Raw genomic sequence first — 17,827 nt, 5'->3', positions numbered from 1 at the left:
GTTTTACATATGTCGATTATTATTTAATTGTGTCAAATTTACACACGAAATTAGGGAAAAAAATTCACCTATATTTTGGTGCAACATCCGTTTAGAAAAAAAGTTATGTGCTATATGTGGTGATTATTTTTTTAATAAAAAAAGCAATGTTAAAACAACGATTAATTAATGGCAACGGTATAAATAATACATCAAAAACAGAAACATTTAATGAAGAACAGCCAATAAATAAACTTAATGAATGGAAAGCGGCTGCAATTGCACTTAGTTTATCGTTGTGTGTCTTAACCATAAAAACATTTGTTACAAATAGTAAGTAGTTTATTTTTAACATCCGTTTATTATATTTTTTTATTCTTTAAATGTTTTTGATTTTATGACTGTGAGATTGTTTTTTGTCTAAATTTCCACATATGTTTCTCGGACTGTAAAACGTATGTGTTACATCATTACATATTACATAATTACGTCATGCCCTTCAGAAGCGTATGGCGTCTAGGGGGTAAAAATAAGCGTACAATAAATGAACAAACTTTAAACTGTTTGAAGAATGCATCTCTGAATTTAATTTGTTGATTATTATATTCTATAAATAATTCCTTAAATGAGACATAATGTATATCATCTTCAAATCTGATATACAAAAAAAAAACCTGTTCTTCCCGAGTTTGTATTGTAATTCTTCCTTTTTGTTTCTTCCTTTCGCAGTTGAATGTTAGGATAAAATGTTGACCCTTAACAGTCGTTTTGAGAGTTAAATATGAATTTTGTCGAATTTTATATTATATTAATAAGCGCCAAAAAGTGGTTGGAAGCGCAAATTTGAGAGTGGTAAACGGTACCTATATAAGGGTGTAATGTAAATAACAGGTGATAAGGTGACGTAAAATAAAAGGGTTAAAGTGTGTCTCAGTTGAGATATATTGCCAGATGTTGCCGCATTTGAAAATGCATTTATATGGGATGTTCCAAAACTGGCGCATTAACAGAGTAGTGAAGAAATTTCCTTTGCAGATTTGGATCCGATATACCTGCCTAACACCGCGCTTCGTTAATTATTGTCCGTAATTTTAAAAATTTTTCCATTAATAAAAGTTGACAAAAATAAAATGACTTTAATTTTTTCCCCTCTCATTTGTTTCTCCAAGTTTAATATTTACATTTCTCTGGTTTTGTAAAGCAATTTGGGTTACCTTATATTAAAAAAAAAAACTGATGTATTTTTTATAACAGTGATAGTGTACTTCGAGGTGTTCGTTAAATCGAAGTCCGGGATTATTTTGCATTAAAGCAGGCTACCCAAAATTCTTCAAAAAAGCCGAAAGGTTCTTGAGATGCTTTCGACGGGAGATTTTATTTGAAACATGTCAAGTATCTATATACAAGGTGCTTCAAGAGGAACGGACGCTCTTGTATAATATAAGACAAAAAGTCACCTTCCATTTTTTGATCCGATGCACGGATAATTAGCTATTAATTAAAAGAGACAGCCAATCAGAAGAGCGCCACAACGGTGAAGACAGGGGGTAGGGGAAATATTAAGAATTGCCAGATTGAGATGCGAGAGCTTCAACGTTACGCGGGCGTATGCATACTTGTGTGAATGTGTAAGAAGGGGTGGGATACCTTGTATAATTTTTGATATTACTAAAGCCCATATGCAATATTTTGTTCGAATTATGTCGGGCTAAGTTAATTGAGTTGAATATCCGATATCTCAGCAGTTAAGTACAAACAAGCGAAATATAAAGATGTGTTATATCGTTTCAGAATACAAGATGCGCAAAGTTTGAATTAGCTAGAACGTTCTACTAGTGAATGGTTGCCGGACCTTTCTTTTATTTACTGCCTTGTATCTCCCGGGTGCCAGGCACATTATTTTATTATCCAAGTCACCTTATTATATTATACCCTGATCTGGAACTTTTTTTCATTTTTGTGTGATATGAGCCCTAATCAGCTAAGATCAAAACTTAGTTCAACTTATAATTATTATTTAGTTTTGAAAACAACAAAAATCATGAGCGTACCCAGCTTTTGGTCGTAGGAGGAGCAAATCAGGAATATTAGGCATACAAATTTCATAAATACAACAGTATTTAGGCATAGCACATACTTAACCATCTAAATTTATAAATAATCGAGGACCAGGTTGAGTATAATGACCCCCTCCCTCGCTCCCTCTTCATTACGCCAATGCCAAAAAGTAGTATACACTATAAAAGCCATAAATTTGTTCGTTTTCCAAGTCTAAACAATTTTTAAATTGTTTATCTTTAAGAAAAATTTTGATTAATGAAGAAAAATTTAATCTAATCTAAATTTTTAAGTTGAAGTGAAATATTAACAACAATTTATTTTTAGGAAAAAAAGGTAAAGTGTATTTTTTACTGTTAAAATTAAAGGTCATTTCATTTATCATTAAAATAATGTGTCTGTTTTAGGAGAACGGATACGCAATGCACTATGGGACAGGAAATATATTTATTTGGAATCAACAATGCTACCTGACGGACAAGTTATGGGCTATTATATTAATCAATTGACATTCTATGGCAATGGTATTTGGTTACCCATATTATGTGGATTTTTAATTTCAGCGTTTACATGGTTAATTATTTATTATGATAGTTATCAACCTGGTATTCAGCCGCCATCACCTTTTTCACCTACTAAAAATAGGTAAATTTTAAAATTACTTATAAAATTTTTATTTAATTTCGGTAAAAAATATTGTTGTTGTTACAGGCGAAAATCATCGTCACCCAGACCCGAATTCCATCTGGGATATTTAATGGCTATTGCAAATGGAGTAATGGTGTTTCTAATTATGCTTGCTCGTAATTTATTAAATTCTGAATAAAATTCATTAATTATATGTGCCTTAATTGGTCTACAGCTTTCTTTTTAAATTATGTAATTGGCCAGTACTTCTATAAAATTTTTTAAATTATAAATTTTCTTAACATAATTTTAAAATTTTTAGAAATGTCAAAATAGCCGTTCTTAAAGCATAAAAATGAATTTTTTTTTAGCAGATACAAAGCGTGCCTTTACGCCTGACGATCGTTATCTAAGAAATGAAATCAAAGAAGAGTTAAGCGCATTGACATCGCATTTTGTCTGCTAACTGACCATTGTAATATAAAGTTTCAAAATTAACAATTAGTTGACTGAATTGTAGAATCCGTGATAAATTTTTTATAATTTTTTTTTTTTTTGTGGCAGCCAGAGTTTTTTTTAAACTTTTCTTAATTTTCCGTGCTATTAAAATTAATTCCACCTGCGGACATTTTTGCATTAAGTTTTTAAATAATTATATTCTAGTCTATAAGACTAATTTTTGTGTAGTATTTAAATTTTTATTTTGACTGATTATTTAATCCATCAGATTTGATCTGAATAGTATTGTTAAAAGGGCTGCTTATCAATGATTACTTTATGTTCACAATTCCTGAATTTTTATATTTATTTTGTTTATACTTCAAAAGTAAGATGTCCACTTCTTAACCTTCAAGCAAACGATATACCATTTGTTGGACATCGTAAACAATTGTAATTATTCTTAAATTTTGTTTAGATTATATGACAAGAAACACAGTAGTTACAATTGTATAATCATGTTTCCTATAATATTATATGCTTGAAGCTTTATTCATTCATTGTTGGATTTTCCCATGTTGAAGTCCTTTCCGAGTCCGGCGAGTAATAAAAGCTTCTGGCTAATAAATAAAATATCTCTGTACTTCAGAAATGTTTTCGAAAGTTTTGAGTCTTTCTTTTAAATTGCTAACCTCTATCTGAGAACGGTTACAAATACCACGTTGAAGTTAAAGTACTTTTTCAACCATAGAATCTCCCTTTGCGATGATATTAATGGGAAATACATGTGAAAAAATGTAGGAAAATCACGCAATTGCTTGAAGGTTAAATTCAGTTTTTGTATTAATTATTTTTATATATTAAGTTTTTACCAAGATGGTGTATGTGCATTTTTCATTTTACAGCGTTAAATATAACGAATTTATTTTAAATATAGAAAATAACTGTTTAGTTTATAATTCTTTCTCTCTTTCTATTAGTTTGCTCTCTTTTTAATTGAATGACAAATTTTTCTAAATACCATAAAAGGTAATTAATACTAAATCGAAATTGTATGTTTTTATAAATAATTATACATTTTTCACGAATTTAGATTTGGTATTGATACCTGTGATTCCAATACACTTTTAACTATATTTTAGCGACACTTGATCGATATTAGCAATAAAGTACACGCACTCAAAATATGGATACTAAATATACTATATAGTGCTTGCGCACAAAAGATCTTATAAAAATTGTCTAGAATGTAACGAATAAATGTCAGAACTAATGTTATTAATACCATGAATTGATGGTATTTTGTAAGATCTTTTTGCTAATCTGTTTTGGATGTTTTCCTCGTCCTCACAGTCTTAAATCATAATTCTTTTTAATGCTTTAGATCCACGCGTATTCTATTAGTCAAATTATGAGCATGCGTGTACTTTTTGAATTATGTATAAACATTGTCCTTAATTATTGACTTAAAACGCTTTGAAGGATATGCTCCAATACCGTTGCTCACATTGTTATTATCGTTATTCCATAGAAGTTCGACTTCCTTAGACAATGCGTCCTGCCAAATCATTATAAATTAACGACTATTGACGTTGTGTCCCCGAAAGAATTAAAATATTTTTCAATTATTTTGTATTTCATTTTCAAAAAATATGTAATATTACGACAAAAATGTCTTTAATAATAAAAAAAAAATTTTGTTTTCAAATAATAGAAATATTTATATTCTTAGAAGTGCCCTTAATGGAAATGTTTTTATATTTAGCAAGTGTAAGATTTGGCCTTAATAAATTCTGTATGCATTTAGAATTAAAGGTAGTATTTAGCAACATGTGGGCCAGCTAACAGAAGAAACCAAGTCTTCTTATTTATTCACTTATTTTTCTTTCACATGCCGTGGTCGTATGTTGCTTAATACATCCTTAAAATTTTGATTACCAAAATAATAACCTTTATTTATAAGCATTTGTTGTAAATTTGAACTTGTATTTATTTTTTTATAATAAAATGCTTTAAATAAAACTTAAATAGAATACATTTTTTTTATGAATGCTTGCTATTAAAATTATGCATTGCGTAAAAATAAATTTAAATTAAAAATAAAATATCTTAAAAAACGCTTGTTTATATGGTATGGAGGTAAAATTGATAGTTGCAAAATGTAGAATATAAAAATACTAGCATGATACCCGTTCCTTTGCTGGACAATTTAGACTTTAAAAATAAATACCACCGAGTTATAGTCTACTTAAAATAGAACTTTTCCCATGAAGCCAGTGGGTAACTTATGCTGATGTATAAGTTTTTCTTTTGTAAAGTTTCATTAAAATCCATTTAGTAGTTTTCGATAATAGTCCAGAAAAGCGGGCGTGCAACTGCTATCTTTATAAATTATAGCCTACGTGTTATTCTTTTTTAAGAGCTATATTATACTAGCTTGATACCCGACTGCTTCGCTGTGTTTAAAAGTAAAAACCAACGAGTTATACTTCTCCCTCTCTTGTTCTCATTTATCCCCCATCCATAACACTCGAAATACGGGTAGGGATTGTTTTATACAGATAAATATAAATTATAGCTCATGTATAATTCTAATGTATGAGTTATATTATTGTTAAGTTTCATTCAAATCCATTCATTAGTTTTTGCATAAAAGCGTAACAAACACACAAACAAACAAATATCGTTACTTTCATATTTATAATATATTGGGATATGGATTAAAAATAAAAAATCAAAAACGTGGAACTCGCAAAGGCTAAAAATGATATTTCGGTAGGTTTCGGTAAGTTGATTTTAGTAGGCCAATTTCCCTAAAATAAAATACCTAAACTTATATTTGAATTCATTGTAAAAATTGTGTTTTCTATTGTGCAATCAGTAACTGTCGCGATGTATTCCCAAATTTTATTTTTGTAATATTAAATAATATTGCGCAATAATACAAAATATATTGTTGTGCAATTTTAACGTATAAATTTATTAAATTTAAATCACTTTGTTTCAGATTGAATTTTTTATTCACACAAACTTCAAGTGGTGTTGTGTTGAAATATAATTTGGTTACCTACAATAAATAATTCAACAATGTCGTATAAAACTTACCATATATATGATCGTGAAGAATTCGATCGAATTACAAATGGTGTCTGTTTAGCGCAATGCATGCGTGGTGATGATAATAAATCTATTTTAAGTGAGTTTTAATTTTACATTTAATATTTGGATAAAAAACGGGCGCATGTCAAATATTTTCTTCAGTAATAATTATCTGAGTTATCAAGTGAATATTGTAAAATTGTATTCGTTATCTCTGAAATCGATTTATACATCAAAGTAAGAAAAATAGTGTAAATATTGCTTTAATTTCGCCTACGCTAAAAGTATGTAACGTTCCGTTACACTTGAATACGCCAACTAACGGATTGAAAGCTAACTAATCTTAGATTGCAGTCACACTAGGTTCGTATGTTTTAAATGCACGGTTTGTTGGGAACATGCGTTACTGCGATCGTATCTTGACATATAGGATCTTAAATGTTAAAAAATTTCTAATATTCTAATTGGTTGATATTCACGTAATCGCATGACCAATGCCTCATTTATTGGTTTTTAATAGAACCCTCTCGTCAACGATGGCTTTATAAAGTAATATTGCAATCGGAGGAACAATGTTATCCCCTAAAAAGCAAAAAAAACAAAAAAACACATACGTACATACCTCCCAAATCTCCAAACTATTAATTTCAACAAAAAATTATTGTATTTTTAGTACCAGAGATTCTGAACATAGAAGACTTAACTATTTCGGACACTCTATTTTGTTCTTTTTGCAATGCCAAGTTTGATGATCAAATTCAACAAAGGCAACATTATAAATTAGATTGGCATCGATATAATTTAAAACAAAAGTTATTTGGTTTATCTCCAATCACAGAGGATAGTTTTACTCAACAAGCAGGTACAGATTTTTTAAAATTTAATCCGAAGGAAAGTTGATGTTAATTTTTATTGTTCTTAAATTTACAGATGACGTTTCAAGTATATCAGGCTCAGAATCAGAATCTGAAGAAGATTCTGAGTCAAATACTAAATCAAATTTAGATACTGATACAGAAATAAGTAAAAAAACTTCAAATACTAGTCTAACTCCTGGTCGACATGCTAAAGTATTCTTTGAAAATAATGCTGGTGAAATATTTTCTGTTTATAAATGTTTATTACACTCCAAAAAGGTTTGTTTTTACTATAATCTTATAGTTTCCCTTAAAGATGTAAACAGAAATTGAAAAATATTACTTTGCGTAGTTTTTTCAAAAATTTACCTCTATAATGGCTGCCTGGGATCGAAAAGGACTCTCAAACAATGTAGTGAGTGGTCCTATTAGACAGTGAGAAGTCACCATTTTGCCGTTTTAAATTCAACCAATGTTTGTTACTAATTCCCTTAGCAACAACTTACTATAGTATCAGCTTTTGCCAAAAAATTTGATCGAATGACAATTATTATGAGAACTCTACTCTTCGTCTTCTGAAGTTAAAATTGTAGGCAATGCCGAAAGTTGACTTGTAACCATTTCTACTTCTAACATATCTGACAAGCGAACAAATCTACATACAACAAATGTTTGCTGATAACCATTTCTTGATATAGTGCATTTACCAAATGCAAATGTTACTAGAATTTCTTTTTATTTTATACAACTTTCGCAACCCTAACTAGGCATCACCAAGTAAGCAACCGGAGCTTACCCTCAAGTAAGCAAACGCTTCGCGAAGGTCTATAGAATTATGTATTTGTAGGTATAAAACTTTAGAATGATTAGAATTATTTACACAATTAACGAAATTTTAATAAGCATTTACTATACATAAAATCTTCCGGAAATTATCTACACGATGGTAAAAACCATTACAAAATCCGTTGTGTGGTTTAAAGGAGTTAGTGGATAAACAGGCAAACGCAAATAGCGGCTTTCTTTTATACAATGTATAGATAGTTTATACTTACAAAAATTTTTACATTTGAAATTTTTTTAGGATATTCCTGAAAATAATGAAACTTTGGTTGATTTACTTAAAAAATTTCCAATTGATCAACTATGGACGGTTCTAATGATAGGGGGTGGACACTTTGCTGCTGCTGTGTTTAAAGGATCTGAAGCCATTGCCCATAAAACATTTCATTCTTATACCGTACGAGCAAAACAAGGCGGTTCACAAAGTAGTCGTGATGGAAAAAGTGGAGGTGGTAGTCATCCAAAAAGTGCGGGTGCCAGTTTACGACGATATAATGAAGCAGCATTAACACAGCATGTCCAAGAAATTTTAGAATCATGGACAAGTCATATAAAAAATTCAAGTATAATATTTTACAGAGCAGTCGGTCCGCATAATCGTTTTGTATTATTTGGAGGAAAAAGCCCTCCATTAGATAAAAATGATTCGAGATTGCGTACAATACCTTTTGCGACACGACGTGCCACTTATAAAGAAGTAAAACGTGTTCACTCGATATTATCATCAATAGAAGTGTATGGTTCGGCAGATCTTTTTCAAAGTGTTTTTCCAATTTCACCAAACAAAAAAGAAAAATTAGAAACTGATGATTCTGTTAAGCAGTCAATAGAAACTCCTCCAAAGAAAATAATAGTAGACACTCCAAGAAAAGGTCGTATAACTCCACGAGGTGGAGCTATTGATCGTGCCAAATCTAGAGAATTAATTGAACGCCCATTACCATGTCAAGATTTGAGTTCGAGTAGTGATTCGGAACTCGAAGCACATGAGTTAGATCATTCGTGCCATCGTGAGTGTAAGCGTCATCGTTTGCAAAGTTTTGAGTTGGCAATTTCTTTTACGGAATCCTTACAAGAATTTGATGATGATGTACCTGGATACTTGAAGAAAAATTCCAGAAAAAAACCAAAAAAGAAAAAGAAACCAAAACAACAACCAGTTAATGAATGTTTAGTTTTATTTAAAAAGAAAGTGTGGACTGCTTGTAGTATTAATGATAAAGATCTACTTGTGGCTACATTAAAATGTGAATTAGATAAAATTAATAATTCTACCCCAAAACAAAATAATAATGATGAAAATGTAAATAATCAGAATGATCAGTTAACTGAAAATGAATTTTTAAACGTACTCAATGAAGTTATTGATGATAAGGGCAATACCATTTTACACAGAGCTGCGGTAGAAGGGCGAGATACTATTATTAGGTAAGGATATCAAAGTCAACTATACTCATCCAGTTTCCTAGATCTTCATCTATGCACTAAAGTTTCTTTATATTGAGATACTAGACTATTAAAAAAGTAGGTGAATTTAACTAGCAATTTTTTTTCTTCATTTTTTAGCATATTAATGGAATATGGATCAGATCCTTGTAATAAAAATAAAAAAAATCAAACACCTTATACAGCCACCGAAAATAAAGAAGTACGTCGTATATTTCGTAAATTCTTAACTGATTTTCCTGATAAATACAATTATGCAAAGGTAACCGATAATTTTCTCCCTATAACAACGCGGTTTTGCTTACAAGCTTTTCTTGAATTATAGTCTCAAATTCCTGGACCAATAGACGAAGAACATGAAAAGAAACAAGCTGAAAAACGAAAGCAACTTAAAAAAATGAAACGTGAAAAAGAAAAAGAGAAAAAAAAGGAAAAAATCGCGGAAAAGATTGAAACAGAAGAAATGAAACGATTTGCTGCTCTCAGTGATCGTGAAAAGGTATATTTGTTTTTAAATTTCTTAATCAATTTTTAATAATTTTGAATATTTTTTTCAGCGTGCATTAGCTGCAGAAAGACGAATTTTAAATAGTAAGTCAGGTACAGTTACTCGTCGATGCTTTCTATGTGGCGCTGATATTGCCGGTAAAGTACCATTTGAATACAATGATAATTGTTTTTGTTCTATGCCATGTTTAAAAACTCATCGATTACAGCATGGTCTCAATTTAAGCTAATTTTTCATATAATTATTTTTACCTAACAAAATAAAATTTTTAAAAATAATTGCCTTTTTTTTTTAATTATTGATGGTAGCTACACGATAGGAGGAGGCTCATTGACGCAGTTAATGATTCTTCAACCGGGAACAAATCCCATTGACCAATCATGATCCTTTAAGTAAATATCCTATATAATTATCTATAAAATCAGGCGTATCCTAAAAATATTAAAAAATGTCCCGCAAAAGCTAACAGAATCTTGTACGATTTTTATATACCCTGTATATATGTAATACATATAAAAGTGTGTTAATTTTAGTCCCAAATTTGTAACGCTTAGAAATATTGATGACACGAATAAAATTTTGGGATAGGTCATCACCTAATTAATCTACCCAATTTCTTTTTGTCAGCACGATTACTAAAAAACGAAAAGTTATATCGAGTTGAAATTTTTATAGAGGGTTCAAGACAAAAACAAGTGAGTTCGTAAATGAGCAACTCAAGTCAATTAGGTCTTGGATCCGTAGGGCCCACCTTGTAAACCGTAAGAGGTAGAATAAATGTTTAAATGTAAAAAATGTTCGTTAGGAAAATATAAACAACTTTTGTTTGAAATTTTTTTTCGTAAATGTCATTGTTTTCAAATTAGGGCAAAATATTAACAGAGACTATATCAGAATATTCTGATATTTAAGTTCATTTCGTCCAAAACTATAAAAGATGACAAAATTTTCAAAACTAGAGCAAATGGAGGCATGAAGACCGCCATAGATATGTTGGTTTTTTAAATTTTTCTAATTTATTAAAAATAATACAAACACAGATATTCAACATTGTCTATATAGAGTATTTCAACAATTAACTCAGTTAAAAGTTTATTTTCACTTTTTTAAAATGATCGTACATAATTTAAGTTTTTTAAAAATTAATTTTAATCTTTTCGATGTACCCTATATAAAATATCCTACCTAAAATAAAATATCCTACCCTATATAAACTCAACCGAATTTCCGGAGGAGGCAATATAAATTTTTTCAATAGTGGTTTTTTTGTGTAATTAATTATTCTATACATTTTGTGCACTTTGATCTTTGTTTCGTTACCTACTGTTGGTTGAACTTTTTTGAACTTGATTAATCGCTATCATTCATCAGTCGTTATCCGAATGCCTTAAAAAATTTGGCATCCTTACCTTTTAGAGGCCCGATTACTCCCTGTTGGATCCATGCTTGATTATTATAAGAAAAGCGCAGGGTAAAAATTATGAATAATTATCCAAATTTTATAGAAAACAAAATATTTTTTATTTTAATACAAAAGAAAGTACATCTGATAAATAGCATAAACTCTGAAAAAATTACATATAAAACTTAAAAAAATAAACCATGATTGGAGGATATAAACTGTCGAATTACTTCCATATCCGTAGCATTTAAATTTGTATTTGGATCTGAACTGATCACAACTACGTTTGATGCATCTGGAACGTCAGGTACAACGGCTGCTTCTTGCACATTAGTGAGATCAATTGTTGGAACAGTCGTACTAGTCGCATTTTCATTTCGTAAAACATATGTTCTTCGTGAAGCTACTCTTCGATTATTTGAAACACTTGTAGAAGCAACAGTATTTGATACGTTCACTGTAGCAGGTACAATCACTGTGTTATGCCTCTGAACTGTGCTGAAAATATGAATTTACGATGAATATTTTAGACAACCAAGCACAGATTCCACAGACATGGAACACACTTATAGATGCGCTCTTCGTTAAACCGATTCACAAAACTGTACTGATCAATATAGAAAGACAACTGGGCCATACAACTTATGCTATATCTTCAATTCTAGCTACAAATTATCTAGAATAAAATCTTACCTATTAGATTTTTTATTGAATTTCATGGTAAATTTTCTTTTCGCATCTGTAAATAAAAAACTATAATTTACAAAATGGAGGATATAAGAAAAGAAAATATTTTCAAATTATAGTGTTAGAGTTTTAGCGAATTGTTGTTCAATGCAAAACAAGTTGTTTCATCCAGGCGACTTTCTAGGGGAGTGCACCAACATATTTCGTCTGATAGACTTAAAAATTCTTATAATTATATTTAAGTATCCTTTTCCATAAATTGAGCCGTTTTAGGAATATTGCACCTCAAAGTTTAATGTAATTTATTTATTTTCTTACAAAACAAATAGAAGGAAAACAGAACAAAGGTGATAGAAATCGGGAAGTCAACGAGCTCAAAGTCGTTTAGAATCCGCCCTAGTGACGTTGTGTATACTTTAATAATTTTTTTCATATGAAGAATAGATGAAATTTTATGTTTTATCACTAAAGGTGCATATTTGTTTATTTTGAAGTTATCTAATAAGATCGGGTTTGTTCATTATTCTCGATTTGGCAAATAATTAGCAAACTATCACTATTTACAGTGTGTTAAGCTGTTACTCAAATTGACTATTCACTAAATAGTGAATAATTAGATGTAGTTTTTAAAATGATAAAGTTTTATCAAAATCGAGTTTTTCTTGTACAATAATAAAATTTATATTAGTTTTTTTACCTTCTTGTTTTCGTTCATTAACTAAATCCAAACGTTTTTTACGCATATCTTCCGGCAAACTTTCAACAATTTTATTAATAAAACTATCAACGACAATGGTTCGATTTAGGGATTTAATATGTTTACGACAAATTGGGCATTTATTTTGTTTCTTTTGCCATTGTAATATACAAAATTGGCAATAGGAATGCATACAATTTAATGTTGTTGTCTCAATAAACAATTCATTACAAATGGAACATTGTAATTCAGTTTCCATTACATCACCCAATTCTGATAACACTTCAGTTTTTGTTTTCAACATTAATTCTTGATTTTCTTGGCATTGATTTGTTAAACTATTTAATTCTGTTTCTAGCATTTGTTTTTTACCGTTTACTGTATCTAAATCTTTTTTTACTTTATCTAACTCCTCTTGTAATGATTCTAAATACTTTGCGGATTCACCCTCTTTTTTTGCCAATTCTTTTTGGATATTTTCATTGATAATGGCTTTTTCTCTTTCAAGTTTTTCACTTTCTTGTTGTAACGTTAAACGAATTGCATCTTCTTTAGCTTTAAGTTCATCTTGTAATCGATTTAATATTTCTGCTTTTTCATTTTCTTGTTGTTTCTTCAATTCTTCAAGTTCTTTTAAACGATTCTCCTCAGTTTCTTGTAACTTTTTTATTATTGCTTCATTTTCTCGTTCTTTTTCTTTTAATTTCTCTTCTAACAATTGCAACTTTCTCTCGGATTCCTTTTTTTCAATTTCTAATCTTCTTTCTGATTCTTTTTTTTCGGATTCTAATTCTATTTTATCAACATAATTGCCAGTTGAATATTTTGCTTTTTTCTCTGGTGGTTCTAAAGTGTTTACGAATTCAAATGCATATTTATATCTATTGCTATCTGGTCCAAATTGTATACTATCTCCTTCTTCAATCGGTTTTGGCACATTTTTTTCAATTCGAATGCCGTTAATTATTGTACCAAAAGAGCTCTGAAAAATAGTTTAGTTTTTGAGAATTTCGCTCATAAAATTACATGTGTATTTCAGAGAATTTCTATGAAAGTATCTTATTCGACTAGAGTCGAGTTCTTATAATATCCCAGAATTTATGTTTCCCAGCACGTGTGTAAATTATCGTAGCTAAGAATATTTATAGGCCTTGTTCTATGAATCTAAGAGAACTTGTTTACAAAAAATACTTACTGTATCAGTAATAGACCATTTTCCTTCATCATCGCAATTAATTACGCAATGATTTCTCGATAATTGTATTACAGGTATAACAAAATTATTACCTAATGCCCTTCCAATTGTAAACTAAAAACAATATTAATTAAAAATTGCACTTTTAATTCCGAATTTCAATTACCTTTTTGGATTTGATAAATATTTCGGAATAAATATCACATCCTTGGATTGCTTTTAATACTGGGAAATTGTCTTCATCCATTTTTTAAATTAAATTTTTTATGTTTTATTGCGCTTAATTAAGTTAATTCCTTTTGAAACGATACAATAAATTTTTACGTTTTGTTTACAGTTTTAAAAGGTTATAAATTTGTTAATCTTTTGAAATTCTTTCAAAGAAAAATACTGTTGGTAAATTGATTAATAAATAATAATAGTGATAGGACGAGACTACTTAGCTTGCGTTTTCAAAATCATACAGTAAGTCTAGCGTCACCAATATGTTGACGTCATCGTTGATAATGTTACATTTTTAAACAGTGAGTAGCATTCTGGTCCTGGTATGCATTTAAGACCAAGAGCATTATAGATTTCAAAGTCAATCGATTAATAATAAAGATGCGATTCTTATATTATACACCGACAAACTTATGCCTAACATGCCCTATAAATCGTAAGATACGTGCATTCTTCGTTATTAATTTACTACATTTTTATAAAAGCCACATTCGTTTATCGCAATGTCGTAGATGGCAACTAATATAACTTCAAATTGATTTCAATGAACTAGTGAGTGTGTTTTTCGCAACAAAACTTTTGGTTCCAAACATTTTAACTTTGCCTTAAATTATTATACCATGCATATATGTAATATGCAAGGTATACTAAGTTTAGTCCCAAGTTTGTAACGCTTAAAAATATTAATGCTAGGAATAAAATTTTAGTATAAGTGTTTATAAAATCACCTAATTAGTCCATTTTCGGTTGTCTGTTTGTCTGTCCGTCTGTCTGCCAACACGATAACTCAAAAACGTAAAAAGATATCAAGCTAAAATTTTAAAACCGTTAGAGATAGAATAAAAGTTTAAATGTAAAAAATCTTCCTTATCAAAAAATAAACAACAATTTTTTCGTAAACATCACTGTTTACCCGTGACGACACAAATTAGGCGTAAATTGGATAGTATGTATTATTAAATGGGGATATCAGTTACGTATGTGTGACATGTATGTATGTGTATGTGAGAGTAATCAACACTTTATGCTGGTATTTCAACAATTAACTCAGTCAATTGTTTGTTTTCACTTGTTTTAAATTAAGATTTTGCATTTTATTGACTCGGTCAACACAACAGGCGTTCGATGGTGGTAATCAATTAGAACTTTTAGAAGCCATGATAGTTGCTGTTTATGACACGACAATAAGTAAATTTGGCTTCGTTTGGCTAGTGCCGAATGCGTGTAACAAGGCTTTCTGTCATCTGATACGTCAATTGAGTGGAGCCCTTCCAAATAGATAAATAGATTCGTTACATCACTATTAATTTGAATTTTTTTTTAAATATTTTTCTGATCGATGGATTTTCTACGAACATTTTATGGATGATAAATAATAAACCTTTAAATCAGTAAAGATCCACTTTAAAGGTTTTTTAAGAAAAAATGTGTGAATAATAAACAAATAATTAATATTTACAATAATTCATAGTTACATTTTGAATAACGCGCTTAAAATAATTTTTTTAGGGAATTACTTGTCCAATAACCCTGATTTTTAGTTGCTAATTTCATGATTGAATTTGTCTTAGCTAGTTGTAGAAAAAAGTTAAATAATTCAGTGTGGAAGGGAGAAATTGTTTTTAAATGAAAGTGAAGGAAAGTAAAAGTTTGTAGGAGGCGAATTTTGATACTTACTTCAATTGTGCAAGTTGTAATTTTTGTGTAATAAGTGTGGTCGCAGCATGTCAGCGTATGCAATCTATGCAAAAGATGTTGACGGTAAGATTGGTAAATTTTTACTTCGTTGGTTATGTTACCGTATTGTTTATACTAAAAGTTTTAATTTTTTTTACTTATATTTATAAGAAATGTAAATAATTTAATCCTAATATTATTTTTTAGGTAGTCCAGTTATACCCCCGTCACAACGACCAGATGGAACATGGCGAAAGCAAAGACGAGTTAAGGAAGGATATGTCCCACAAGAAGAGGTGCCGTTGTATGAAAGTAAAGGCAAACAATTTGCAAAAAGTAAACCGCAACATATACCCGGATTGCCTCCACCTGTTATAAACACCACACCAAATTTGAACTTACCGATTACGAAACGATGTCCGATTCCTGGTTTGGTTGTCGATGAAGATTATATGAAAAAAATAAAAAATAAAAAGAAACCTTCTTCGAATGTTGGAAATAATAATGGTATTTGATTTTTTAAATATTTATTATAGTAGTATATATATACAAGTTTTGCTCGTCTTGAACAGAGCTGATTAAATCATTGCCAGAATACAAGCTTCCCCAATACCTGGAATTAGTTTGATAGTGTTTCAATACATGTTGCCTCTGCAGCGTAATATACTATTTGTGAAACGAAAAATCTACGTATTCCGCATCTAAGCAGTGATCTGTGAAACTGTAACTTGAGGGCTTTCATCGTTAATGGTTCAGAAAACATAAGATCGTAAAAGTTTTTAAGAAATAGTAAAATTAGTTACTAACATTTATGATAATGACTAATGTTTGAAATTATCAGTTTTCATAAAGGTTGATTTTTTAAAATCGAAAAATTCGGCAGAATTTGCTTAAAAACAGGTAGCATTTGGAGATATAAGCAAATTTTTTTTTGCAAGAAATATATTCCCCGCTCGACAGAAAACGCGGGAAAAGCTAGTATAGTAAATAAAAATAACTCTGAATTAAAAAAATGTATTCTTGAATAACAACATGATAACGCTCTTTTCTAAGCGAGAAATTTTGTTGATCTTTTTCAAATTTATTCTCCCATCGCTAAAATTATTTTGTGAAATCGATTGATTTTTTACCAAATGTGATAATACATTCTGAGTAAAAAAAGCACAATGAGTTAACTAGGGTTGAGCTGGCATGGATTTGTCCTGTATAATAGCTTGGATTATATATAACTAATTAATATTTATCTCACCTAAAAACAATCTTTTTCTCATTTTTCGAACTCATAAAAAGCTATCGGGAAATTCGTGGTTGGTTATCCTGATGAAATTTTTACACCTAATTATTCTCTCTATATTTATTTTTTAGTGTCCAATAATATCTCTTTTTTACACCAAATTATTCTTTATATGTATATTCCTATTTCATTTTAGCGTCCAATAATAAAACAGAAAAAGAAAAGGAAAAGGAAAAAGCTAACAAACTTGCTGATAAATTATCGCAAGTAACAATTAAAGAATCATCAAATCAAACATCCGATCCAGCGAAAAGATTGAAAAATTTAAAGAAAAAATTACGTGAGATTGATACAATTGAACAAAAAATAAAGAGTGGCGAAATAAAGAATCCAATCAAAGAACAATTAGAAAAGGTATCGCGAAGAAAAGAGGTAATGGCTGAAATACAAAAATTAGAAAAATTAGTTACTAAGTAAATTATATATGAATTATGAAAAACCAATTTTATGGTTTTTCTTTTTTGAGAATAATTTTCTTTTACAAAGATATTATATATATATATTATATAACGACGATAAATAATGTTCATTATTGAATTACATGTAGTGCCATTCGAGAGTAGTTGAAAAATTTAACACGTTTATTTGTTCTTAAGTATGGAACTTATTTTAAAAAGAATTGACTGTAGTTTTGCTTGTTTTGCATCCAAAAATATTTATAAAACTATCATAATACAAACAATGTTTTGAAGACTGACATGCGCATTTTTACGGAAAATAGTAGGTTTTTAAATTTTCATATTTTTTTCTTAATGCCATTAGGCACAAAAAGAGTTTTCATAATTAACTTTCTCTCCT

The 17,827-nt window shown here is 29.6% G+C and overlaps 3 protein-coding genes across 3 annotated transcripts; 2 read left to right on the top strand and 1 right to left on the bottom strand.

Annotated features, from left to right (window-relative positions):
- Positions 1 to 195: 195 nt before the first annotated feature.
- On the top strand, positions 196 to 10,105 carry LOC123291985 (ankyrin repeat and zinc finger domain-containing protein 1-like). The gene is made up of 8 exons (XM_044872479.1): positions 196 to 312; positions 6,110 to 6,298; positions 6,875 to 7,063; positions 7,132 to 7,337; positions 8,143 to 9,329; positions 9,468 to 9,609; positions 9,673 to 9,846; positions 9,905 to 10,105. The coding sequence occupies exons 2-8, from the start codon at positions 6,190 to 6,192 to the stop codon at positions 10,082 to 10,084; spliced, it is 2,187 nt and encodes a 728-aa protein (XP_044728414.1). The 5' UTR covers positions 196 to 312; positions 6,110 to 6,189; the 3' UTR covers positions 10,085 to 10,105.
- A 1,247-nt stretch (positions 10,106 to 11,352) lies between these two features.
- On the bottom strand, positions 11,353 to 14,157 carry LOC123292373 (E3 ubiquitin-protein ligase rnf8-like). The gene is made up of 5 exons (XM_044873004.1): positions 14,003 to 14,157; positions 13,837 to 13,950; positions 12,642 to 13,623; positions 11,951 to 11,996; positions 11,353 to 11,755 (listed from the first exon to the last, which is right to left on the bottom strand). The coding sequence occupies exons 1-5, from the start codon at positions 14,081 to 14,083 to the stop codon at positions 11,443 to 11,445; spliced, it is 1,536 nt and encodes a 511-aa protein (XP_044728939.1). The 5' UTR covers positions 14,084 to 14,157; the 3' UTR covers positions 11,353 to 11,442.
- Positions 14,158 to 15,619: 1,462 nt separating this feature from the next.
- On the top strand, positions 15,620 to 17,461 carry LOC123293517 (partner of Y14 and mago). The gene is made up of 3 exons (XM_044874368.1): positions 15,620 to 15,819; positions 15,943 to 16,242; positions 17,166 to 17,461. The coding sequence occupies exons 1-3, from the start codon at positions 15,783 to 15,785 to the stop codon at positions 17,444 to 17,446; spliced, it is 618 nt and encodes a 205-aa protein (XP_044730303.1). The 5' UTR covers positions 15,620 to 15,782; the 3' UTR covers positions 17,447 to 17,461.
- Positions 17,462 to 17,827: the final 366 nt, after the last annotated feature.

Source organism: Chrysoperla carnea, chromosome 2 (assembly GCF_905475395.1).
Source record: "Chrysoperla carnea chromosome 2, inChrCarn1.1, whole genome shotgun sequence".
In the NCBI taxonomy this organism is placed as follows: domain Eukaryota; kingdom Metazoa; phylum Arthropoda; class Insecta; order Neuroptera; family Chrysopidae; genus Chrysoperla; species Chrysoperla carnea.
This window is presented reverse-complemented; position numbering and strand designations above follow the sequence as displayed.